General features: G+C 53.1%; 1 protein-coding gene across 2 annotated transcripts in view; it reads left to right on the top strand.

Annotated features, from left to right (window-relative positions):
• Window positions 1-25,138, top strand: part of JAKMIP1 (janus kinase and microtubule interacting protein 1) — a 121,860-nt gene that overhangs the window by 34,213 nt on the left and 62,509 nt on the right. For both annotated transcript variants that reach the window (XM_057546911.1, XM_057546912.1), the window contains exons 2-3: window positions 14,944-15,208; window positions 22,638-23,132. In XM_057546911.1, the coding sequence (XP_057402894.1) occupies window positions 15,080-15,208; window positions 22,638-23,132 (624 nt within the window). In that variant the 5' untranslated portion in view covers window positions 14,944-15,079. The remainder of the gene's footprint in view (window positions 1-14,943; window positions 15,209-22,637; window positions 23,133-25,138) is intronic.

Genomic DNA, 25,138 nt, shown 5'->3' with positions numbered 1-25,138 from the left:
GGTGACGCGTCCAAGGCAGCACAGGGAGACGGTGCTGGGATTCTGGCCCCAGTTCCTGGCTCTTAGCTGCTGTGATGGTTTGTGCCACTGACTCACGAAAAGGTCTGGGCAATGATGGATTTTAATAAAAAAAAAAAAAAGGCAAGTGTTACGATGGAAAGTAGGTGCTGAAGTTTTCCTGAAAGTTTGAGGATTTCTACTCATTTGTGTCTCCTAAATGTCACGCATTACCTTGTATAGAAATTGGTGCTATTCAGAGAATTTTCAAATGAATCTCATTTGGTTCTCAGAACAACCCTGTGTCGTGGGCCGGATTCCCATCCCCAACCCCTTCTTGCAGGTGAGAGTAACCTGCCTAGGGTGTCCGACTGTCCTCTAGCCATGGGACCTGTTAAAGGAAATGCAGGGCTGTAGAGCACTGGCCAAAGGGTGCCGGTCCTCTGAGTGCTGAGAAGTCACAAGAGGACCAACAGCTGTTGTGGACAGACCACGTGCCAGGCCGAACATCCGGGGCGATGGGGCCGGGATGAGCCCAAGTCTGGGCCAGCAGCACCCTCTGGCACATCCTGCGGCCTCCAAGAATGTAGAGAAGCCCTCCAGCCGATGCTCTCAGAAGTTTCCCAGGTGAAGACAGGTGAAAAAGCCTGTCATTTGCATCAGATCTTGGTTTTGCATCTCAGCAGCAAAGGGTTGAATGACCAGGACTACTGGGGGCTGCAGCCAAAAGCTTAGGACAGATGGCATTGGATTAATTTTTGCAAATCATGAGAAAGGGAATGCACGGCAATCTGTTAGCTGTGTTGGCATCTGACTTTAATTTTTTAAAATCAGAATTATGTACTCAGTTCCTGTATTTTAATCTAAGATGACAGCAATTGAGACATGGCATCATTATCTTTGTACCACTAAGGAAAGGGAAGAAACAACACTGCCAGCTAAACCATGACGGGGTTAGGTTGTAAGACACAGTCTGATTTCAGAAATGTTAAGAAGTGAAAGAACTTGCAGCTCAGAATCAATGCAAACGGCAGTGTTCATGTGCTGGTGGACCACGTCCGAGGGCTGGTTCTGTGCTGGGCACAGCAGGGTAACAAGATGTTCACAGGCCCTGCTCCTCAGAGGCACACAGATTGGTCAGTTATTTAGACCTGCCAACAGAGCATTGCAGAATACTTTGCTGATTGATGTGTTCATTCAGTCACCAAATATTTCTTGAGCACCTGCCGTGTGCCAGGCACTGTTCTAGGCACTGGGGACCCTGTGGTGAACAGAACTACTCGCGGAGCTGACCCTTTCCATGTCATAAATATTCATCCCCAGCAGTGGTTCTCAAACATTACCATGCAGAAAACTCTACATGCAAAGATTCTGATTACCAGGTCCCACTTCCAGACATTGTCTTTCATGAGGTCTAGGAGGGACCCAGGAATCCACATTTTCACACACACCCTGGGAGCTCCAGGGGCAGGAGGACTTCAAACCGAAATGTGAGAGATAAAGTTTACGACTCTATTAGCGTGTTAACGACTTCATAGCATCCCACTGCGTAAATGCTCCACAGTAGTTCAGGACGTTTGCTAATATTTGGATGTTTTAGCAAATACTTAGTCGTTTCTTCTTTTCCTGTTGTAAACAACACATCCATGAATATCCCTGCAGCTAAATCCTTGCGCAACTCTCCCGTGGTTTCTTTAGGGTAAATTGGGCAGCGGTACTTGGGCTGACTTTCTAAGGGTGAGGTATGGGTCTGCCGTAGTTCTCCCAGCCTGCCCACCTGTGTTCCTTTGCCACTTGTTAGCTGGGTGCTTTTGAGCAACTTCCTGAACCTTGCCATATTTTCTCATCCCTAAAACGGGACAATAATAGTACCTACATTTTAGGGCTATTGTAGGGATTCGATGTAGGGGCTTAGAGCGGGACTGATAAATGGTAACCAGGCTGTGTTATGTGCATGTTAGCTGCGGTGCTGGTTGTGATACTGCCTGGCAGGTAGGGGAGGGGCCCTGCTTTCTCTGCACGGTGTGTGGGCACAGCAGTGACTCTGGAAGGAAGCTCTGGATACAAGCAGTCAAGCATATACGATTTGATGCTGGAGACTCACTTCGTCATCACGGATCCAGTTTCAGCCTGTCTCCCACATTGTCACCAGAAATTTTCTACCACGCTCGTCTGGAAGTGTTTCTCTGCTCATGTCTCCTCCCTGACTTCCCACACTGCCTGAGGATGAACTGTAAATTCCTTACACACTGGACAAGGAAGGAAGGCCCTTTAGAATTTGGCCCCAGCCCCATGGAACACCCCCCACCGCCCTGCCCTGTCCCGTGTGCTCTGTGTTGCTCTGTGGAGGGAGAGATTCTATGAGGGGAGACTTCTGTGGGAGGTGATGGTTGAACTTGGCCATCATTCCTGGGCCTTTGAGGAATGAATAGGAGTTTTCCATGTGGAGAAGGAAGGAAGGGCTGTCCTGGCTGATGAAACGGCACATGCAAAGGTGTAGCTGAATGTTTGGGGTGATGTCAGTAGATCATTGCGGCTGGGTATGGGGTGTTGGGATGGGGCTCATAATCAGTAAATTGAGAAGGAGGCAGCTGGGGGCTGAGTTGGAAGGGGCTCCAGTTGCCGGGCTGCAGAGTCGGGCAGTGGTTCCTGCACGTGATGGACCCGGCATGGCAGGGCTCTTGAAGTCATGCTAAGGTTCCCCGTCTACCTTTTCAATAGGGCCTTTTTCTAGGCTGCAATCCACCTCCCCATTCATTTTCTATTTCTATTTTTTAAAGGGCTGTAAACATCTGACAAACTCCTTGCCTAGTTGCTAAGGGCACAGAAGGCTTCCCTTCAATTATTTAGCTCGTCGCAATACTGGGACTTGGAAGGCTACCAGTCTCTCTTTGCACTCTTTGTGGTAAATCCCTTCTGCGAATGCGGATGCGACATCTTGGAGGGCTTTTCTTGCAAAAGGTTTTGATGTGAAAGCGACCAAGTTATTAAAATAACTTAGTGGGCTAAAAAAATGCAGGCAGAGGACAGAGAATTAGGAGTAGCTCTCCCAAACGTAGCCTTTGCACTTTCACCACTTTGCTTCTCTTCGGCATCCACCTGGTTTCCTGCTTGGCTCTGCTTCTGGTCCCCTCTCCCTCTGGGGTGGCCGTTTCTCTGAATGCAGCATTTTTTTTTTTTTTTTTTTTTAGATTTTTATAATATTTATTTTTAGTATTTGACAGTTTTTTTTTTTTTAACTTTGGGTTTATTTATTTATTTATTTTTGGCTGTGTTGGGTCTTCGTTTCTGTGCGAGGGCTTTCTCCAGTTGTGGCAAGTGGGGGCTACTCTTCATCGCGGTGCGCGGGCCTCTCATTATCGCGGCCTCTCTTGTTGCGGAGCACAGGCTCCAGATGCGCAGGCTCAGTAATTGTGGCTCATGGGCCTAGTTGCTCTGTGGCATGTGGGATCTTCCCAGACCAGGGCTCGAACCTGTGTCCCCTGCATTGGCAGGCAGATCCTCAACCACTGCACCACCAGGGAAGCCCATAAGTGATTTTTAATCTCACCTTTATCTGTCTTGTTCACATTTTCCATAATGAACATGTAATACTTATTAATTAATTATATGTACTCATTAATATTAATAACATTAATTAATAATTAAATTATGACTTAACAAGTTAATGCAACTCATGCTGTACTCACAACAACCCAACCCTGTGAGGTAGGTGTTATTACTTTTGTCATTTTCCCAGGTGGAGAAACTGAAGGCCAGAGAGGACAGGTAACCTGCCCAGAGACACACAGCTAATGAGGGGTAGTTAGCTCAGTCTGATGCCAGAGTCAGCCCCTGAGAACCCTCCACTCCACTGCCATTTCTGAGCTCCTGGAATGAGAAATTCCGTCAGTGGAGTGTAGGTGAGGTAGGGTCTGTTTGTGCTGAGCATGAACAAAGTATTGGGTTTTGTGCTGTGTGATTTAACATTGTGTGTCCCCCCTTTCATTTCAACTCAGGTTTCTGGGGCACCCCCATTTTAATCTGTGTTCAGTTGCAGATAACAGAAGCCACTCTCTTGGGTTCCTTTAAACAGAGGGGTGTTGCACAGGGAAGCAGGTGCTGACAGCATGCTTGGAAGGTGGAGGAGTGGGGTTTGGGCTGGGCCTCAGGGTACCACCCCAGAGTTGGCCTCTGGGGAGCTGGGGGGTTGGAAGCCACTGTCCCAGGGCTACAGCTGCAAGCAGAGAGGTGGCCAGACCCCAGGAGCACCAGAGCATCCATGTCCACCAGGCCCACGCCAGCAGATGGGCGCCTGGCACCAGCACCTGGTTGCCCATTTATCCTGGAGTCAAACCTTGTGTTTATGAACGATTGAATGAATTGAATGAAGGATGGAGTGTGAGTCCCATGTGAAGCGCTAGCCCCGATGGAGCTGAGAAGTGTAGATTTCAGCTTGCCAGCCTCCGCAGTTGACGATGGCACGTTTCTCCCCCTGTGGGGTCATTTCCTCAGGGTATGAGAGAGTATGGCCAGACCTCTAAAGAGAGTTTTGAAGAGCTTCTGCCTCTAATCTTTGAATGAATCACTGATGTCCTGGAGCAAAGGACTTGGAGGGTTCGTACTTGACATGCAGCATGTGCTGTTTCCCGGAGTGTGAGTCAACTTTGCAGGAACTGGAGCAGGTGTGTGGCAGTGATGGCTCCACAGGGCAGAGCCTTGTGCATTTCCTGAATCCCAGCGAAGTCTCAAGAAGTGCAGCCTAAAGCTGCTCTGGGTCCTGTTAGGAGAACAGCAACAACACGCTGTCTCTCAGCAGAGATGGGTGAGCCCGCGGGGCGGGCACTGAGAACGCATGCAAAGCACCTGTCTGTTCACATGGAGGAGCATGGAAGAGGCGGGGCTGCACGGGCTGTGTTCTGGGGCATAAGATGGGGAGTGCCACCAGGCAAGGCGACAGACAGCCCCTTACTCTGAAAGTGTGGAGTCGGGTGGGAGGTGGGGGGAGAAGCAGTTATCCCTCCCTTGGGAGAGGAGAAGGGCCACAGAGTGGAGCAGAGGAGGCCGGAGGGGGCAGGCTGTGGAGTCAGGCCCAGTGGGATCGAGGCTCCCATTTCACCTCCTTGAGCCTCAGTTTCCTCAGCTGTAAAATGGGTAGTCAACTGAATTCCATGAGCTTGTTATGGAGTTTCAATACAAAACTGTTTAAATGCTGAGTGGCTACATGGTTTGTCACTGTTGTTTGGTTTCTGCAGGCTGTTCACAGAACAGAGCTTTCTGGGTGCAGAGGACCTGCTGCCATGTGGGTTCTGGTCAGCTGACCAGAGTGGAGGGGGAGCAGACCTGACTTGTTTGTTTTTTCCTGGGCTGGCCATTTCTTAGAAATCTAGATGCTTTACCTTAGCTTGGCTCTTAACTAGTACTAAGTTTCATCAAAAGTAAGAAAAGCAAGCAAGAAAGGGCTAACAGTAGGGGTGGGGTGGGGACGGCAGGGGCCCTTTCTGGCTGTGTGAGCATGGGCAGTGGCTCAGCCTCTCTGTGCCTCAGTTGTCTAATGTGCAAAGTATGCCAGATGAGCCTCCCTGTCAGGAGCTTGAGAGGGTTAGTGAGATGACTCTGTGCAGACACTTAGCACGTTCTAATAGGTCCCTAATTGGTGCTTCCCTCATTCCTGCTCCTGGAGGGAGATATTATCACTGGGGTGCTGAAATAGGATCTTTCCAAAAGTGCTTAAATATTCTCACGGTTATTTGGGTTTAAACAGACCAAAATATGGATTCATGGATGCCTGCAGGAAACCAGAGCACTTCCATAAGCATTGAAGGAATGGTCCATTCACTGTGGAATTTTCCCCCTCCCACTATTTCTTAATTCCCAGGACACCAGTCTCTATCACAGTGTTAGGTGATGATTTGAAAACGTTTGTAAGAATTTCTGTGAGAGCTAGCAGTTCTACTGGGCAGTGCTTTGTGAAGGAACCCGTGGACTGGGCTTTCAAAGGTTTGGGTTCAACTCCAGGCAGGAGTGGGACTTCAAACATTGCTTGAAATATTTCTTGCGTTCCTTTCTCTCTTTCTTCTCTCTTCTCCTCTCATTATGCATATGTTACAGCTTTTGTGATTATCCCACAGTTCTGGGATATTCTATTCTGTTTATCTCAGAGTTTTTTCTTTTAATTTGCTGTTCACTTTGGAAAGTTTGTATTGATGTATCTTCAAACTCACTGATTCTTCAGCCATGTCCAGTCTACTAATGAGCCCATCAAAGGCATTCTTCATTTCTGTTACAGTGTTTTTGATCTCCAGCATTTTTTGGTCCTTTCTTAGAACTTCCATGTCTGCTGACATTAGCCATCTGTTTTTGCATGTTGTCTACTTCTTCCATTAGTGCCCTTAGCGTATTGATCAGAGTTATTTAAGGTTTCAGTCTTATAATTCCAATATCACTGCTATATCTTAGTCTGGTTCTGATGCTTGTTCTGTCTTTTCAAACTGTTTTTCTGTTTGGTTGTTTTTTGTTTGTCTGTTTGTTTTTGCCTTTTAGTATACCTTGTAACTTGTTGTTGTTGAAAGCTGGCCAGGAAGTATTTGGTAAAAGGAATCTGAACCGGTTCCCACAGAGGTTTCTACTCCTGGGTTTCTGCTGTGGTATGTTGTTCTCTGTATCTGCCTGTCTGCAGTGGTTTGCCTCATGACCTCGGTTCTCTGATGGATATAAGAAAAGTTACTGATTTTCAGTTTGTTCAGCTCTTGTCTTGTATGAATGAGAGTGATGACTCCCAAGTTCCTTACACACCAGACCAGAAACTAGAAGTTTGATTCCATTCTTTCTGTGTTCTCCCTCCCTCCCTCCTTCCTTCCCTTTTTCCTTCCCTCCCTCCCTTGTTTTTTTCTTCCATTTTTCCTCCCTTCCTTCCTCCTGTGTAGGGATCCCCTCCTTTTCACTGGGCAGAACTTTGCCAAAGTGGCCACGGGGCAGGTAACTGCACAGTATTGCCCTATTTGGGTTTCTCTGGTTTTTTTGGCAGGGGAGGGGAGCTGGCATCCATGAGTTCAGGTGTGGCCTCTGTGGGTCCTTGACCATGAGTCCTGGTGTTTCAGAGTCTGCAAGTTCAGAGAGGCCTCCTGTCCCTGAACTTGGCTGTACTTTACTTCTTTGGGACATATCAAGATGGACATGCTAGGACCAGGTGATGGAGGCTGTCCGGAGATCCCTGGGCTCTCCTGCTCCTGTTGAAGGGGTGTCCTCAGTGTCCAGCTGTTGCTTATGTCAGCTCCAGCCATTCATATGGTCTTGACCTCAGAGGTGACAATGCTGATTCTGTGACTGGGGTGACAATGGCAGGGGACGATGGCAGGTGATGCTGCCATCAAAAGGAGGGGGTGTTCTGACCTCCTAATATTTTTCTAGGGATTGAAGAGTGGTGGTCCTTGGAGAAATCTCACTACACCCTTCTTAACAGCAGTTTTAAGGTGCAAAGGGCAGGTCTCCTTCTCAGCTGCATATGGAGATACTGAAAAGAGCAAGGGAGCAGGAGTCTGAGAGGAGGGAGCGTTGGGCTGGAGAGGCCGTCAGCATCCCGAGGTGGGGGTGGGGCGGGGCGGGGCTACTCGATACCGTGGTCCGGTGCCCAGCACGGGGCCTGCATACAGGAAGTGAGCGGTGAGCTTGTGCTGAAAAATGAGGGAATGACGTGTTCATTCGGCTGAGCTCCTCTCTGCAACCAGCTACCCAAGGGCAAGGCCAAAGTCTTTGATGCTCATATCTTGTCATTTTGCTGAGGGCCATATTTGACTATGGGGTACCCATCTGGCACAGCAAGGGGGCCAGCTTGCAAGTGAGCCAGACCCACTATCCCGGGCACTCGCATCTCTGTCCACACAGAAGTCAGTTCTCACGTAGTGATGCTCGGCGTCATGGTTGGGGGATTATTTTTACCAAGGACTCAGGAATCCTGCATCCCTTGAAGGATCTCTTGTGTCCTTCTGCCTGAACTTTGTAATTGTAAAGACACCCGTGGGCTGGGTATGAAAGAAGCGTATGTGATGCTTTTACAGGTCAGCAGACGTCCGGGAGGGGTCCTGATGTCACCAAGCACCTGCTCTGGGCAGGCACTTTGCTTGATACTGGAGAGTCAAGTGAGTAAGATGGTTTCAGAGTAGCTGAGAATCCGGCAGGGCAAGCAGACAAGGAGAGGCGGCAATGGGGCGAGATGGCAGGGGCCTCGCAAGGCATCCTCGGTGATGTGCGGACTTTCCCCTGAGGCAGTGGGATCACAGCAGGCTGACATGTTGTTTGATCATTACTGTTGTTGTGTTGATTATTTTCTAGGCAGGGGTGCAATGTGGGCTGACTTCTGCTTCAGGAGGCTTCCTCTGGGTGGCTGTAGGTGGGTGACTGGAGTAGGGGGGCCAGGGAGACTGCTTGGTAGTCCACCAGGCTGCAGGTGGCAGGTGCGGGGAAAGGGAAGGACGCTAGAAGGAATCTGATAGGTGGCACCGTGGGTTTGGGTGTCGCCCGTGAGGGGCAGGCAGCAAAGTCAATGGTGGGAGGAGCGGCCCATGCCTGTGTGTCCGCCTAAGCTGGGGTTTGTCCAGTAGATGAGTCCATTCTTTTCTCTCCACTTGAGGAAGCAAGTTTGCCACCAGCCGGGTTCCCCACTGTGGGGACAAACTCCCAGGCCCCGGGCTTCCCTTCACCCCCTCCTCTTTCTCTGTCCCTCTGAGCTCCATCCACCACACCAGCCGCAGTGCCTAGCTCCGGGGTGTAGAGTGCTATGTCCACACGTTTGGAAAAACACACCCACAGGAAACCGGTGCTGGCCGGCCCTGCCCCCATGGAGAGATGTCCCTTGCTGAGTACCTACTGTCTAGGATCTTCTCAATAGTGACAGCTCCGCTTCACAGATGGCAAGATCAAGGCCCAGGGACCTCAGATCACAGACCGCAGACCAGAGTGACACTGGGATTTGCATCCATGTCTGCCTGCCTCTTTTCTAATTGAGCGACCGCAGGCAACTTACTGTTTTGGGCCTCGATTCCTCCATCCACAAGATGGGGGTAACAATAGCACCTGCATCATAGTCATTGGGAGGCTTAGCTGGATTTGTCCTGTAAGAGGCTGACCGTGGTGCCTGATGAGGGCATGTGCCTCGCTCTTCTTATGCCTCGTCCCCTGGAGGAGAGGAAGGTGGGGGAGTGTGATGGGCATCTTCAGTCTCTAAAGGGCCTTCTGTGTGGCGGGGGAGTGGGCTTGTTTGGGGCAGCTTCCAGGTGCTGGAAGGCACTAACAGCAGAAGTCCTAAGGAGGCCCTTTTTATTTGTGTGTCTGTGTGTTTTTGGCTTGAAAATAGGAAGTGCTTTCTAAAGTAGGGATGCCCTGGAGAGCAGACGTTCCCGTTGTGGTGACGTCTTCCTGTCCCTGGAAGGACTTTCAAGAGAGGCTGGAAGGCCACGTGTGGCGGCTCCTGCAGGGGAGTGGCCGGGAGGAGGTGACCTGTGGGGCCTCTGGGTCCCAGGGTCCCTGCCCACTGACCTTGTCTTTGTCTGCATTATTTTTTCATCACACAGTGAAGAGTCCTGTTTCTGGGCCACTTCATGGCCTTCCAAGTACTGTCATAGCCATTGTCCCAGTTGGCCCTCACCAGTGTGCCGGTGGGGTCATGCTAGTGACCTGGCCGGTAGGAGTCCGAGGCTGGCCACCGAGCTTCCCCTGCCAGGGCCCACAGTCTCTGCCCTGCTACCCCCAGGGCACAGCCCACACCCCCTTTCTCCTCTGCTTACCCCCTTCCTTCCAGAAGAACCAGCTTTTCAGCAAACCCAGATGTGTGGCTTTTTAGTGTGTGTGTGTGTGTGTGTGTGTGTGTGTGTGTGCCTCAATTTCCTCATCTCTTAATCGGGAGAGCAACCTTTGCCCTGCCTGCCCCTGGGGTCACTCTGTGGTTTGGCCGGGGTGAGGTGGGTCATGGCGGGCAGCTGGTAAACCAGACTCGGGTGGGGCTCGCCTGCAGTGACTTGGGCGGCTCTGAACCCCTCTGAGCCCACTTCCCTCCGTGGAACGATGGGAATGATGATCCCGTCAGCCTGTGGGCCTGCTGTGAGCCCACCTGCTCAGAGCCTGCCGATTCTGTGCTTCCCTTTGTTGTTGATAACAGGAATTCTGAAGCACCCAGGCCTTCCCGAGTCATCGGAGGCTCCAAGGAGCCTTCACAAGATGCTCAGGACCCCTTTTTGGGAATTCCGACATGCCGGCTGGAGAGGCAGTTCTGCGCATCTCAGAAATGCTTTCCTTGGACATTTGGGGTTTCCCCATCCTTGTTGGAAATGCTGAACTAGTGTGTGTGTTGTGTATGGGATGTGTGTTGTGTTTGGAGGGTATGTGTGTGGTGAGTTTGTGGTGTTTGGTGTGCATCTGTGTGTGTGGTGTGAGTGTGTGGTGTTTGATGCCTGTGGTGTGGTGTGTATGTGTCTTCGTCAGCTTGGGCTGCTATAACCGAATTCCATAGACTGCATGGCTTAAACAACAGGCATTTATTTCTCACAGTTGTAGAGACTAGAAGTCCAAGATCATGGTGCCAGGATGCGCAGGTTCTTATGAGAGCCCTCTTCCTGGCCTGTAGGCAGCTGCCTTCTTGCTGAGTCCTCACAAGGCAGAGACTATAAAGGCACTAATCCCATTCACGAGGACTCCACCCTCACGATCTAACTTTTTCCCAAAGGCACAGCTCCTAATACCATCGCGTCGGACATTAGAATTTTGACATACGAATTTTGGAGAGAGACATTCAGTCCTTAGCAGTGCGTACGTGTACTCGCTTCTCTGTGGTGTATATGTGTGGTGTGTGCATTCTGTGTGTGCTTCTGTATGATGTGTGCATTGTGGTGTGCTTCTGTATGACGTGTGCATTGTGGTGTGTGTGTGTTTGTGTGGTGTGTGGTGTATGTAGAACATTAACAGAAGCCACCCCTCCCTGTCACTAGAGGGACCCTCAGATGTTTGTTGGGTGCAAAATTTATAACCTGAACTAGAAAAGGAGGTCAGCACAGCGCAGGCCCCGTGGTTGTGAGTCCGCGGCTGGGAGACTTGGCAGCAAGTGGCTTGAGTCGCAGCTCAGTGGGAACAGGTGGCCCTCGGTGTAGGGAGGAGCTTGTCAGGGTCTTGGCTCCGGTGGCTCCTGGGATGAGAGGGTCCTAGGTGAGGGGTTAGCCAGCCCAGGTGGGGGAGCCTAGCTGCTGTGATGAATGACATCATTGGCCCGGCGGTGGGGGCCATGGGAGCCGAGGGCACCTCAGTGATCTGGGGCCGGGCCCGTGGGGTCCGTGTGGGGTGGTGCCCACCCCACAGCCTCTGCAGCTCAAGGCAAGCTCTGCCGACTGCCAGGTGGGCTCAGGGGAGTGGTGAGTTCTCCTCTCCCCACTGGGCCCCCCCTCCCTGTGACCCCAGGCAGGCCTCTGATCTGTCTGGGCCTCAGTTTCCCCATCGGTAAAGTGATGCTGTCTCCTGTGGTGGCCCCAGCCCTGCTGAACTCGTGGTCCTGGATGGTGGCTGAGAGTCAATCTGGTGGGGCTTCGGCTGCAAGGACACCCTGACCCTGCCTGTGGGGCGGAGAGGGCTGCCGAGGAGGTGTGGCCGGAGTCGAGTGCTGGGCACAGTTAGGAGGTGGCCCTGTCAGGCAGGGAGAGGCACGGGCTGAGGACCGCAGGGGGCGGCAGGTGTGGCGCACGGGGGCCACCACTGGCTCAGGCCGGGCAGTGGATCAGGGCCCAGCACAGAGGGCTGCTTTCTGTGGCCATGGGCACTGTCCCCTGCAGGTTGTCAGCAGGGAGAGGCGGGGAGGGTCATCCCACTGCCCCTGGAGCCTGTGGGGGCAGACAGTGTGCAGGCCAGGAGACGGGGGAGGCCACAGTCAGGCCAGAGGGATGGCCAGAGCCTTGGGAGGAGGGGACACCTCTGAGAACTGGTGGCAACAAGGCTTGGTGGCCGGACACTGATGGTCAGGAGCCCCGGGGTCAAGGTGAGGACCGAGCCGCCACACCGAGAGCTTGGAACAGGGCCCAGGGAGCCGAGCGCTGCCAGATGTGCTGTCCTGTCATCATTTCTAAGACGTGCCAGCTCGGGCTGCTGGGGTCTGTCACGGGGCGCAGAGGCCCCGGCCCCGTGGCTGCGGGCAGCCTGCTCTGGGGTTAGCCCTGGTGCCAGCCCTGTCGCCCACACCAGCCCTGCGCGGCCCGCTCCACTCCATGGCTCGAAAGTCCTGGGTGAGGAGAGCACAGAGGTTGGTGGCAGCGCTGGGCTGAGCGACTGAGCCCTGCTCCTCCTTCTGGGTCCTCTTTATAGCCCTGAGCCCCGGAGCCTAGAATGTGTGTTAGGAAAACTCGACTCAGTTGACTTTATTTATTACATCTCATGAACTTTTTTTTATAACTCCCACTGACTGTCTTGCACCAACACTGTATAAGAAGAGTCTGGACAGCGAGCACCTTATTGATTTGCTGTAATTGGAGAATGAGGTGTCCTAAGAATGTTAATATTTTAGGCCTTGCAGGCTTTTCAAGTATTAAAGGTAATACTGAAGGTAATAAAGGTAATTATTATTTTACTCTCTTATTTTTTGGGGCGGAAGGTATGGTAGAAAAATCTTTGCTTTCTAGAAAAATCTTTGCTCTCTTTTCATTCTCCTGTCTGCGTGTTTGCCTGTTGCAGAACACCGTCTGCCAGTTTCTGGCTTCCCTCTGCTCTGGGCTGGGAGAACAGACAGCTCAGCTTGCTAGCACTGTGTGTAAATCATGAGATAGTAGGCTCTGAGTGAGGGACAGGAGATTTGCCTGTGGTGTGGTGTGAGCTGGCTTATTACTGATGTGAAAGGAAGCAGGGAAAGAAGCAGGGCTCAGTGCTGAGAAGCTGGCTATCTTAAGTCATTAAACAAAGTGCTGAATGTGTCCATGAGCATTTTTCCCTTCATGCCCAGTGTATTCCTTTCCGGTGTCTGCCATAAAGAATTTCCGCAAATGGAGTGGCTTAAAACAACAGAAATTTACTTTCTTACAGTTTTGGAGGGCAGAGTCCAAAATCTGGCGGTGTCAGTAGTGTCGGCGGGGAGCTGCTCACTCTGGAGGCTCTGGGAGAAGACGCCCCCGCCCCGACCTCTTCCAGCTGCATCACTCCAGTCCCCCCTCTCTCTTCACATGGCCTTCCCTTCTGCGTGTTCTCTCCTCTGTGTCTCTTTCAAGGGCACATGTCATTGAATTTAAGACTCACCTCATCGTGGATGATCTCATCTTGGGATCTTTAACTTGATTACATCTGCAAAGACCCTTTTTCCAAATAAGGGCATATTCCCAGGTTCTGGGGAATAGGATGTGAACATGTCTTTTGGGGACCACCATTCAGCCCACTGTAGTCCTCATCAGCCAGAAGCTGACCCCTGTTGCTTGGGACCTGCTGCCCAACCAAGCATCCTTGGAGTTGCGCTTAAGTTCTGTCCAGGACCAGCATCACCAGTGCATGGTGTGGTTGTAGAGGCCGTCAGAGGGCTTCACTCTTGGTTTAATGCTCAGTGTCATGGTCATGAAAAGCTGAATAGTTTTTGAAACAAGACCCTTGCATTTCCATATTGCACTGGGCTGCACATTCTGTACCTGGCCTTGACTCTGTCCATGGTCTCCAGGCCCCATGTGGTCTGGCAGTTTACTCCCCTTGTCTCCCTCTGCCAGTGACTTGGGTAATATTTGATAGAGGTCTCAAATACCCTGTTTACTATTTCTTTCCAACGCCAGTCACAATCCAGAGTTACTTTATGTATTCATTTCCGTAGTTGTCTCCCTGGCTAGAAAGTTCTGTGATGGCTGGGACCCTGTCTGGTCCTCCATCGCATCCCAGGGCTAGCGCAGGGCCAGTGCTGAGTATGGCTTCTGGAATGCACCTTCTCGGCTCTGCTCTCCCCGTGGTGTGGCACTGAGCAGTCACATCTCCTTGCTGAGGCTCTTGGGCTCCTTTGTCAACACTGTGCTGTGCCGTGTTCTGTGGGGTGACAGAGGCGTAGCATCCAATACACAGTGCTACTAGCTGGCACTCGGGCCTGATTTTAATGGCTTTGGCTTTGACACCGTGTGGGCTGTGAGGGCAGCCCTACCAAATGGAAGGTCTGGGGTCCCCCAGGGAAATGTGAGTGCTGGAGGGGCCGTTAGCTTATCAGGGCATCCCACTGACCGCGTGACCAGCTCAGGCCTGGCCAGGCAGGCACAGAGGCCTGGAGGACCGCAGAGCACCATGCTTGGCTGTCACCTCCTCCAGGGGCTGTGCTACTCCCCCAGGCTGGCTTGGGCACCAAAACTGGGCCCAGAGCTAGCAGTTCTGGGCAACCAGTGCTGTGCTAGTCCTTGGGGTGGGGAGGGAACCACTAACCTTTAGGGAGTCTAAGAGCCCAGTTTTCAGAGTGCGGTCCTTAGACCCTGCTCCTGAATCACCTGGGTGTGTGGATGAGACATCCAGGTCCCCTGGCCCCCTCCCCACAGGCCTCAAGCTTTGAGCTCTGTGCTCCCCCAGAATCCTGCCTTTGAATCAAGCACCAGGGTGACTGAGGCTCAGTCACACTTGCAGACCGAGGTCTATAGTTGCTTAGGTGGCGTAGTCTCATCTTGATGAGGCCAGGACTGGACCAGACAGAGCTACTCAATGAGGGGTGGTCACCTGGGAGCCTCACCTGGGAGCTTGGGAGACATGCAAATCAGATTCCTGGGGGTGGGCCCAGGACTCCGTCTTAACAAGCTTGCAAGTGATTCTGATGCAGCCCCTGCTGGAGAAGCCCTAGGTCAGTGTTGTGAATGGTGGGGCATCTTTGGGGTGAGCAGGTGCCCGGATCAGGGAGGGAGGCATCAGCAAACGCTGGCTGCCATCGTGTTTGAGTGCCCCAGGCAAGGGGGCACCAGCCCCTCTCTCTCTGCTGACCTGGCTTCCTTCCTCCCCCAGGATCCCAAGTGATGGTGGTTTACGCAGAGGAGGAGCTGAGCCCTGTGAGACTGATTAGCACGGCGGAGCTGGGAGCGGCGCCTGCTGGCTGGCGGGAGTGAACACAGGATCTCAGCATCTCAACCTGAGAGGAAGCATGTCTAAGAAAGGCCGGAGCAAGGGCGAGAAGCCTGAGGTGGAGATGGACGCGGTGCAGATGGCCAACGAGGAGCTGCGGGCCAAGTTGACCAGCATTCAGATCGAGTTCCAGCAGGAAAAGAGCAAGGTGGGAGGGACAAGGGCCTCCTGGCTCAAGTGAGGGGTGGGCTGTGAATTCCCGGTGGACAAATTGCCCCTGAGGTAAGTGTGAAGGGTGTGTCCCAGGACTGGGGTGGGGTTGGGCACTCCACCTCTCTGAGCCTCAGCTTGCCTCTCTTTAAAATGGGTATAACGTCAGTGGTGGTACAGCGACCACCTGGATGCGAATCCTGTCTGCTACCCCACCCCCCACACCCTCCCCGACATTTGGCTCTGATCTCGGACAAGTTACTTCACTCTCCATACCGTAATTTCCCTCACCTGCAAGATGGGATCATAACAGTACCACCTGATGGGCCGGTGGGCAGGAGTAAGGATGTAAATACATATATCAATGCGTAAAGCAGCAGTCCCCAACCTTTCTGGCACCAGGGACCGGTTTCGTGGAAGACAGTTTTTGCATGGACAGGGTCAGGGGATGGTTCAGGTGGTAACGCGAGCGGTGGGGAGCAACGGGGAGCGACAGGTGAAGCTTCGCTCGCCCGCCGCTCACCTCCTGCTGTGCGGCCCGGTTCCTAACAGTCTGTGGACCGGTACCGGTCCACGGCCTGGGGGTTGGGGACCCCTGACATAAAGGGCTTGATTTGGAGCCTGGCTCTGTGATGGGAGCTGTTTTGCTCTCGTAAGGCAGGTATGAGCTTTGGAGCCAATCAGTACGATGCCCCGTTGGGTGCCAATCAGAGTGTTGGCGTGATTGGCAGCCAGTCACAGTGGGAGGAGCCCAGCTTTCTAATCATGCAGACCTGGCTTCAGACCTCACCTTGACCCCTGACTGGCTTCACGATCTTAGATGAGTGACATAAAGTCTCTGAACCTCCGTTTTCTCACGTGTAACATGGCATCATGATAACCACCCAGTTTAAGGTTGTCTTAAAGATCTTAGGTAATGTAAGCAAGAAAAACCCTTCTGGTGCCTGGGCGCTGCCCCAGTCCTCTTTGTTGGTGTGGTTCTGACCTGGGTGGTTTGCGGGCAAAAGCAGGCGGGGTGGAGGTGCTCTGCTAGCAGGGTGGAGCCGCCATTCGTGTGAGAAGAGAAGGAGGATGGTGTTTGGGCTTGCTCGTGGGGGGCCCGACTGAGGGGCTGGCCTTATACCCCAAGCCGTGAAGGTACCCTCCGGCCCTGCCCATAGCACCTGAGGGCGGGGAGGACTGCTTGGGGGATGGCAGCAGGTGTCTGGTTGAGAGCTGGGACTCTGGCAGCAGCTGCAGGGCTGAGCGGGGTCCAGCTCCTGGGTAGGGAGGGGGCTGGGGCTTGGTCCTTGGCTCTGACCCCAGCTCAAGACAGCTACGTGGAGAGCAGAGGCAGAGTCCGCGACCTGGGGCAATGAAGACTGGGCTCCTGGAGCCTGGGGACACACGTGCTGCCTCCCATCCCCAGATGCTCAGAGTTCCGGGGCCAGTGCAGCCAGGGTCTTTCAGCACAGTTGCTGGTGGTGCCGGCCTGTCCACATCCTGTCCCGCTCAGGAAGGATTTGCCTGCCAGGATCCCCTGGGTGGTCAGCTGCACAGCTGGGCCTGGAGGGGCTGACCAGGAAGTAGCAGCAGCAGCTGTGGTTATGCGGAAAGCCTCACAGCCAACGTCATTTGGCCAGGTCTCCGTCCCACCTCCACCACCTAACTCGCCTTGAGGCCTTGGGGCAAGCCAGGTAGCTGCCTTATGCCTCAGTTTCCCTATCTGTTAAATGGGGACATCTGATGTGTCTGCTTCCCTGGGTTGTTTAAGGAATGAATGAGAGAGTCGTATCCAGGGCCTGGGCACTGCCTGTCACATGTAGTTACTCAGCGGTTGGCAGACACTTATGCGTCTGCTACACAGGCCACACCAGGTATCTTAGAGGGCCTCCTGACCCTCATAGTGACCTGTGAGGTCAGATGTGGCTTTCCCCACTTAATACGTGAGCAAACTGAGGGTTGGAGAGGAGAGATGGCTGGGCTGCTGTAACAAAGTACCACAGACTGGGGTAGGGGTTCAACAACAGAGATTTATTTCCTCACAGTCCTGGAGACTGGGAGTCTGAGATGTGGGCAGGGTTGGTTTTTCCTGAGGCCTCTCTCCTTGGCTTGTAGACGGCCGCCCTCTCCCTGTGTCCTCACATGCTCTTCTCTGTGTGTGTCTGTGTCCTAATCTCTTCTTGTCAGGGCACCAGTTGTATTGAATCAGGACCCGCCCCCATGACCTCATTCAACTTAGTAACCTCTTTTAAGACTGTCTCCAAATACAGTCACATTCTGAGGGCCTGGGGGTTAGGACGGCCATTCAGGAATTTGGGGGGACACAGTTCAGCCCATCACAGCAGGTCCGCACAGTCACAGGTGTTGGCACTGGGTTGGAAGCCAGGCCTACAAGAAACCCAGTCTGTGCCTCCCCAGGCACCTCCGGCCTCTCCGTGCCCTGGCTGCCCGTTTGCTCAGTCCAGCCACCCTGTGGCCCTGCTGGGGGGCTTATCCAGGCCGCCACTGGGAGAGTTTCTGTTCTCAGAGAATTCAGCAATGTGCTTACTGGCTGGTATGAGAAACATAAGTATAACTTGGTGATTGCGCTTAACTGCTGTTTCTGTATGCTCTCATGATAACTGCTGCTGGTGTTGCGTTCACAGCGTTGTTACTTTAGCAGAGGAGGGTGTTCCCCATGGAACACCGCAGGGCGAGAGCATGTGGGGAACGTACCTGTTGGTTCATCCACACATTCATCGAGCCCCCAGCCCCCCGCCCCGTGCCTGTGCTCTGGGCCTGGGCTGGGCATTTGGAAGTGACTCAGAAACCGCCCGCCCTCAGGCAGGCTGGGTGCTCAGATCCTCAGGGAGCTAGCCGGATGACAGTACTTGGCATGTTGCACCAGAGATTTTAGGAAACCATGCAATGGTCAGAGTGGCCTGAGAAAGCTTTGCAGAGGTGGTCTGGAGCTGGCTCTGAAGGGTTTTGCTAGCTGGCACAAAAGGGAGCAGCGTTCACACCATCCCAAGTGTCCGGCATCACCTAGGAGCATCCTCAGCGCCAATCAGGGTGCCAAGGCCACTGGGGCAGAGTCCCTGACTTGTTGAGGCCCATGGCCTGGAGTGGGTGGGGGCAGAGAGGGCAGTGGTCAGCACATGGGCCCAAGCCAGGCCATGGAGGTTCCGGCTGCTGCCCACCACTCACCAGCTGGTGATTCATTCGTTCTTGCAGTGAGCAGCCCACCCTGGTCTGGATCTACACTGGGCCAGGGACTAGTCCAGCTACAGAAGTGAATCGGGCCTCATCTTGCCCTCCAGGGGCTGCTGGCTGCAGTGGGTAGGCCAGGAGAGTTGGAATTCGGGTGTGATTTGTGTGGTGATGGAAGGAATAATGCAGGGCTCTGGGAGCCCAGGGGAGGCCCTGACCCAGTCGGGGAAGCCTTCTGGGTCTCCTGGAGAATGGAGGGAAGGTGAAGGCACAGGAACCAGGCAGAGGGACCAGCTAGCCTAGGAGCCAGGACCCACCTGTGGAAAGGCCAGTGCCCCAGCACCGCGGCCACCCTCATGCCCCAGGGAGTGGATGCTGTCATTCATTAGTTACAAAACTGCCAGGCCCATCATCCTTTCATTCTTTCCTGTGCTCAGTCCGTGGCTAGTTATTGAGCCCCTACTGTGTGCCATGCTCTGTCCCAGAAGCTGGGTTGCCCTGGAGATCCTCTCCTGGAGCTAGTATCTAATGGGGGAGGTAGGGAACGAAGGGCAGGAGATTAACATGTAATATTTATTCCATAGTGAAAAGTGCCAAGAAAGTAAAGCAGGAGAAGCAGGTGGAGAGTCGTGGGGTTGCAGCGGGGGTGGCTTTTTGGGGAGGTGGTCAGCAAAGGGGTGCTGCAGGGGATGGGAGGGCAGGTCCTGCAGAGGCCTGGCTGGGCGCATTCCAGGCAGAAGGGCCGGCTTGGGAAAAGGCCGCAGGCGGGAAGGTGCCTGCATGTCTGAGGTGCAGCAGCCGGGGACGTGGCTTGAGCTGGGTGGTCAGGGAGGAGGACCAGAGAGCCATCAGCTGGGGTCAGTCCTGTGGGCCGGGGAGGACTTGGGCTTGTATGCTGGATGCCACAGAGCCCTCGAGGGTTTTTTTGTTTTCTTTCGTATTTTTACATGTATCAGTTCAGTCATTTATATCACTATGAACACTTATTTTACACTTTGGCTTATAATCCAATACTACTTTATTTTGTTGCTCAAACTGTTCTAGCTTTGGCCACGGGGATCTCTTTCAGTTGACCCCTGTGTTCCTTTGCACCCCATCATTGTGGCATTTATTTATTAATTTATTCTTGGGTGCACCCTTACCTTCCAGTCCTGTAAGGTGCTCCAGGTTCATCTTGTATATTCCCTGCCCCAGTCCTAGAGCCACTCATTTCTCCAAGGAGCCCTGGTCCCACTTATTAGAGAATGGCATGAGAAACCAAGATCTGGGCACTGGGTGTGCTCACCGCTGCTGGCATGTCATTTCTTCTAGGCCTGGCTGACAGAGCAAAGAAGTGTATGCGTATATACTAACCGTGTATGTATACATATTGAAAATATTTCTAAATGTAACATCTATATGTATATTAAGTTAAACATGAGTTCTTACTGATGTCCCCAGTCTAATCTACTATCACCTGGATCCTCTGGCCTCCTCCCCTTGCTCATCTGTCCTCCCTCCAGCAGGGAGGGCCTGACCCCACCACCCATTTACTTAGTTATTCAGCACTCTAGTGGTTTCAGAACGGTTAACCTGCACCCCATGGATTCAGAAGGCAGTAGAGGGAAACCTTCTAACGTGTGTGTTCAGAGGCCTGTGCTGGCCGCTGGGAAGGACTAAAGGGCGAGTGTGTGGGGGCAGAGGCAGGGCGATGGGTGAGAAGGTGACTGCCATGCTGCCGCTGGCTTGGACCAGGGTGGTCGCAGGGAACGGGGAAAAGTGGTCGAGGCCTGGAAGTGGAGACCCAGCGCTGACAGATGGGATGAGGAGTGGGGGAAGGAGCCAAGTGGAGGCTGACTTCACTGTGCCCACTGGCGCGCTGGCGGTGCTGGCTCAGAGTTCTCCAGGCCAGCCCCTCCCACCTAGATGCCTGCCCTTTCTTGGTCACCTTGCTCTTGCCACATTTAGAGCCCAGATGCTGAGGCAAGGCTGGTAAGGGCCCCTCTCTCCTGCTGCACCTCTGGACTTGGGGGCGGGGCACAGCTTGGTGGCGTCTGGCGGAGAGTCAAGTGGCACATGACTTTCGTAGACCTGCTCAACTCAGTGGAGTAAGGAGGGGGTGCTCTGTGCCCACCAGGGGCCACCCCCGCCTCACTGTGCCACACTTGGGTCATGGCACCTGGGCTCGGCCCTCAGCTTTTCTAGGCAGAGCTGGTGGGACCCAGCAGGACCTTCTCCCGCAGCCCATCCACTGTTAGCCTCCCTGCCCTGCACACGGGTGTCACCTGGCCTATCTCAGCTGGCCCCCTCGGCCCCTCCCAGGGACAGGCCCAGCCTCCCCCAGGCTGCCCTGCACACACCTCTGCTCACGCTGGCCACATTCCTCCTTCCTTTACTACCTGGGACCAAACTTCCCTTTATCTGCTCATCTGCTTTCAGCTTTCCTCCTCCGAACAGTCTTTAAGGGGCAGCTGTTGATAGCCTTGTTTCACAGGGAAGGATCAGGAAGCTCTGGGAGGTTTGTATAGTCAGGGTTCTTCAGAGAGAAAAAGAACCAGTAGGAGAGCGAGATGGAGAGGGATTTGGTTTTTTTCAAGAAGGTGGCTCACATGGTCATGGAGGCTGACAAATCTGAAATCTGCGGGGCAGATAGGCTGGAAATTCGAGGGAGCATTGATCTCGCAGTAATGAGGCAGAATTCCTTCCTCATTGGGGACCTCAGTCTTTTCTCTGAAGGCCTTCAACTGACTTGGTGAGGCCCACCCACATTATAGAGGGTCATCTGCTTTACTCCAGGTCTACTGATTTAAATGTTAATCACATCCTTAAAAATTCCTTCACAGCAACATCTAGACTGGTGTTTGGCCGAATGACCTGGTACCACAGCCCTGCCCAGTTGACACGTAACATTAACCATCTCGAGGTTAAGTAATTTGCAGAGGGAAATGCACTCGTCAGTGCAGATTCAGATTCCGACAAGATCCCATCCCTTTGACTTCAAATCACTGTCAGCATCCCAGAAAGTTAGAACAGTGTTGCCTCCTTAGAAGGAGAATGCCAGAAGCATTTAGGTCCTCCCTGGGGAGATCACGTTAAATATTTAAAGTTCTGGCTTCCTGGCACTCAGTCCCTTAGGAAGAGGCCAATTCTAGCTCTTGGGTGAGATGAGCCCCCTGACAGGTCCGGTCCTTGTTTTATTTCTGTGATTATGCGTGTTTGATGTAAGGAGACATTGATCTTGTATCTTTGCCTGGCCGGGTTTCTTTGCTCCTTTCCCTGCTGTTATGAGTAAGGATTTATCAGCCCGAGTGACATCATAAAACTCCTCACCTAAAATTAATTTCAGCCTGTTGGTGTTCTATAGACTGGTTGGGGGGAAATGTTGCCACCTTGGAAGCAGCTTATCCATGAAAGACACATTGGTTTCTGTTTTTCAGAGATCGCTGTAATTTAGAAAACGAATGGGTTCCTGTGGAATGTGTGTAATTGTGTGATATTTGAAATAAAGAGATCGAATAAAGCCTTTTGGAGTGTTTGAAGAAGACACTCCCTTGGCATATTTTACAAACAATGTTTTGTTTGCTGAATAGACGAATACCTTCTGGTGGGGATAGCAGCCTGGCACCTGCAGAGCACTGGCCCTGGGGCCAGGCACCTGGGGGTGAAGCCTGGCTCTGCCCCTTGGCAGCCCCTCATCCCAGGCAGGTCACCGGTGCGGCTCTGATGCTCGGCTGCCTTGTGGCGAAGCAGTTACCTCCTTCCTGGCGCTGTGAGAGCTTCATGTGGTGGGGGGGGGGCACAGAAGCCCCCAGCCCGGGCAGGAGAGCCACTCAGCAGTGAGGACACCTCCACCCCGCCCCTCTCTACGTCCACCTGCTCGGCCTCCTCTAACTCCAGAGTTCAGGGCATGGGCACTGGAAATGTGTTTCTGGTTGACAATCTGTTCTGCTCTGATGAGACAGATGATTTCTGCGGGGCATATTTTGTGACTGATAAATTGTCCTTCCTCGTAAATCTCCAAATTGGAAGGGATGTCAAAGCCTTACTCTACTCTCCAGCACCCTCAGATGTTTTTCCACGGCTGGGAAAATCTCGACAAAATAGTAGGGAAGACTCTGGGTGGGACTGATGGAGGTGGCGGGAGGGGGAATTGGAGTGTGGGGACCGGGGGAGGGTCTCAGGGGCCTCTCACACACGAAGGGACACGGGGAGGTGGCGGCGGGCCTGGCCGGCTCCCCCAGCCCTGACCCTGACTGGCTCTCCCCCCGCGGCTGCAGGTGGGCAAGCTGCGCGAGCGGCTGCAGGAGGCCAAGCTGGAGCGCGAGCAGGAGCAGCGGCGACACACGGCCTACATCTCGGAGCTCAGGGCCAAGCTGCACGAGGAGAAGACCAAGGAGCTGCAGGCGCTGCGCGAGGTGCTCATCCGCCAGCACGAGCAGGAGGCGGCGCGCACGGCCAAGATCAAGGAGGGCGAGCTGCAGCGGCTGCAGGCCACGCTGAACGTGCTGCGCGACGGTGCGGCTGACAAGGTCAAGACGGCGCTGCTGGCCGAGGCGCGCGAAGAGGCGCGCAGGGCCTTCGACGGCGAGCGCCTGCGGCTGCAGCAGGAGATCCTGGAGCTCAAGTCGGCACGCAAGCAGGCGGAGGAGGCGCTCAGTAACTGCATGCAGGCCGACAAGACCAAGGCGGCCGACCTGCGCGCTGCCTACCAGGCGCACCAGGACGAGGTGCACCGCATCAAGCGCGAGTGCGAGCGCGACATCCGCCGGCTGGTAAGTGCGCTACCCTCTCCCCTCACTGGCTCGAGTGCGTACCTGACCTTCCGCTCACGCAGCCCATCCTCCCTGCACACACGCACCCTGCTCTTACGCACAAGCACCCTGTCTTCCCTGCACACATGCAAGCTCTCCTTCCGCACACTCGGAACCCATCCTTCCATGATGCATGCGCCGTGTCCTCTCCACAAGCAAGTGCCCCAGTCCTCCCTCACGGAGCAGTAAATGCCGAGTTTTGGGGACCCACTGTGCTCCAGGCATGGTTCTAGACCCTGGGGTTCCAGCAAAGCCCCTGCCATCCTGGGCGTGGAATGGAAGCTTTGGCAGGCCTCTCCTGTCTGTGGAAGACACCTAAGGAATTTCAGGACTGGAGGCAGAAGGACCAGGTGTCCTTTTGGAGTCCTGGCCCAGCTGTCCACCCCTAGACTGGTCACCAGTCAGTGACAGAGCATCAGTTCGCAGCTTAACAAGCCAGTACCAAGAATGGCAGAAGAGATGCACTGATTTTAAATGTCTAATGTATAGAAAATCTAAGCACATACTGATACTAAGTTCTCAGAAGTATTCTCCAGCCCCTTTTCCCTTTGTGTGTGTAGGGGCGGTGTTATCACATAATAGGAAGAGAAGGCTTTGGAGAAAGTCTCTTCTGGGTGTGAATCCAGACTCCTTCACTTGTTAGCTGTGTGAGCCCAATCAAGTTGCTTACGGTCTCTAAGCCTCTGGTGCCTCACCTACAAAAGGAGGAACAATCACGTATCTGTTACAACATTATGAGAATTAAGTTAACTAAAGCATCTATCAGCAGCTTATAGTTTGTGTAATAGAAGACATGTAAAATATGTTCCTCTGTTACAGGAAATGTATATTTAAGGTAAATAAAATGGGGAAAAAACAAGTATTTGCACAAGAGACAGATTGAGCTTAATTTAAAACGAACCAAGGACTTGGTGTCTGTTTCCATTTCGGTGCCAAACAGAAATATCCCCAGCTCAGGTAGTCTCAGTGTGTGGGAGCCACTTAGGAGAATAGAGTGAAAAGAATAAATGTCCATTTCTCCAGTTCTCCACACATTTGATAAATGTCCCTCGTCAGACAGGCCTCTTGGCAACGTGTTCAGAAAGTGGCCTGCGTTTGTTTCTTTGTCAGCTGGATTGGATTAGAAATGCAAGAAGGCTTCCAGGCTTCCACTTACACGTTTAACATGCCTCTTAAGAAACAGTCAAGAAGCAAAGGCAATTATGGTCAACGTGGGGCTATTGGACACATTCTTTAGACCAGTTAGGATTAGGTCTGAGAAGACTCCCCCCAATACACAGGGGCTTAAAATCTGGAAGTTATTTCTCTTTCATATACAAAGTCTGTAAAGTGCTCCACAGAGTAGTGTAGGCCACAGGGCCTCTTACCTTTCCCCTCAGAAGGGGCTCTAGGATGTGGCCATGGTCCTCATGGCCCCTCATGCCATGGAGTGCCAGCCATCACATCTGCATCCCAGGTTGGCAATAGGAGGGCAGATGAAGGAGGGTATGGTCTTCATTTAAGAGCACTTTTCTTTCTGGAGGTTCCATATACCTCCACTACCATCTCTTTGGCTGGAAGTTACTCGCTCAGCCTCACCCAGCTGCAAGGGGAGCTGGGAAATGCATGGCAGCTCCTAACAAATCCTGGTGTGGCACTCTGTTCATTTCCTAGGGCTGCTGTAACAAACTCCATGGCTTAAAACAACAGGAATTTATTCTCTCACAGTTCTGGAGTCTAGAAGTCTGAAAACAAGGTGTCAGCAGGGCTTTGCCCCTCTGAAGGCTCCAGGGAAGAATCTTTTGTTTGCCTCTTCCAGGCTTGGGTGGTTTCCGGGAATCCTTGGCGTTCCTCGGCTTGCAGCTGCATTACTCCAGCCTCTGCCTCCACATGGCCTTCTCTTCCCCACGTGGCTGTGTCTTGTCATCTTCTTATAAGGACACCAGTTACTGGATCTAGGGCCCACCCCAATCTGTTATGATTCCATC

Source organism: Balaenoptera acutorostrata, chromosome 5 (genome assembly GCF_949987535.1).
Source record: "Balaenoptera acutorostrata chromosome 5, mBalAcu1.1, whole genome shotgun sequence".
Classification (NCBI taxonomy): domain Eukaryota; kingdom Metazoa; phylum Chordata; class Mammalia; order Artiodactyla; family Balaenopteridae; genus Balaenoptera; species Balaenoptera acutorostrata.
The sequence above is the reverse complement of the archived record's forward strand: the minus strand, read 5'-3'. Positions and strand labels throughout refer to the sequence as shown.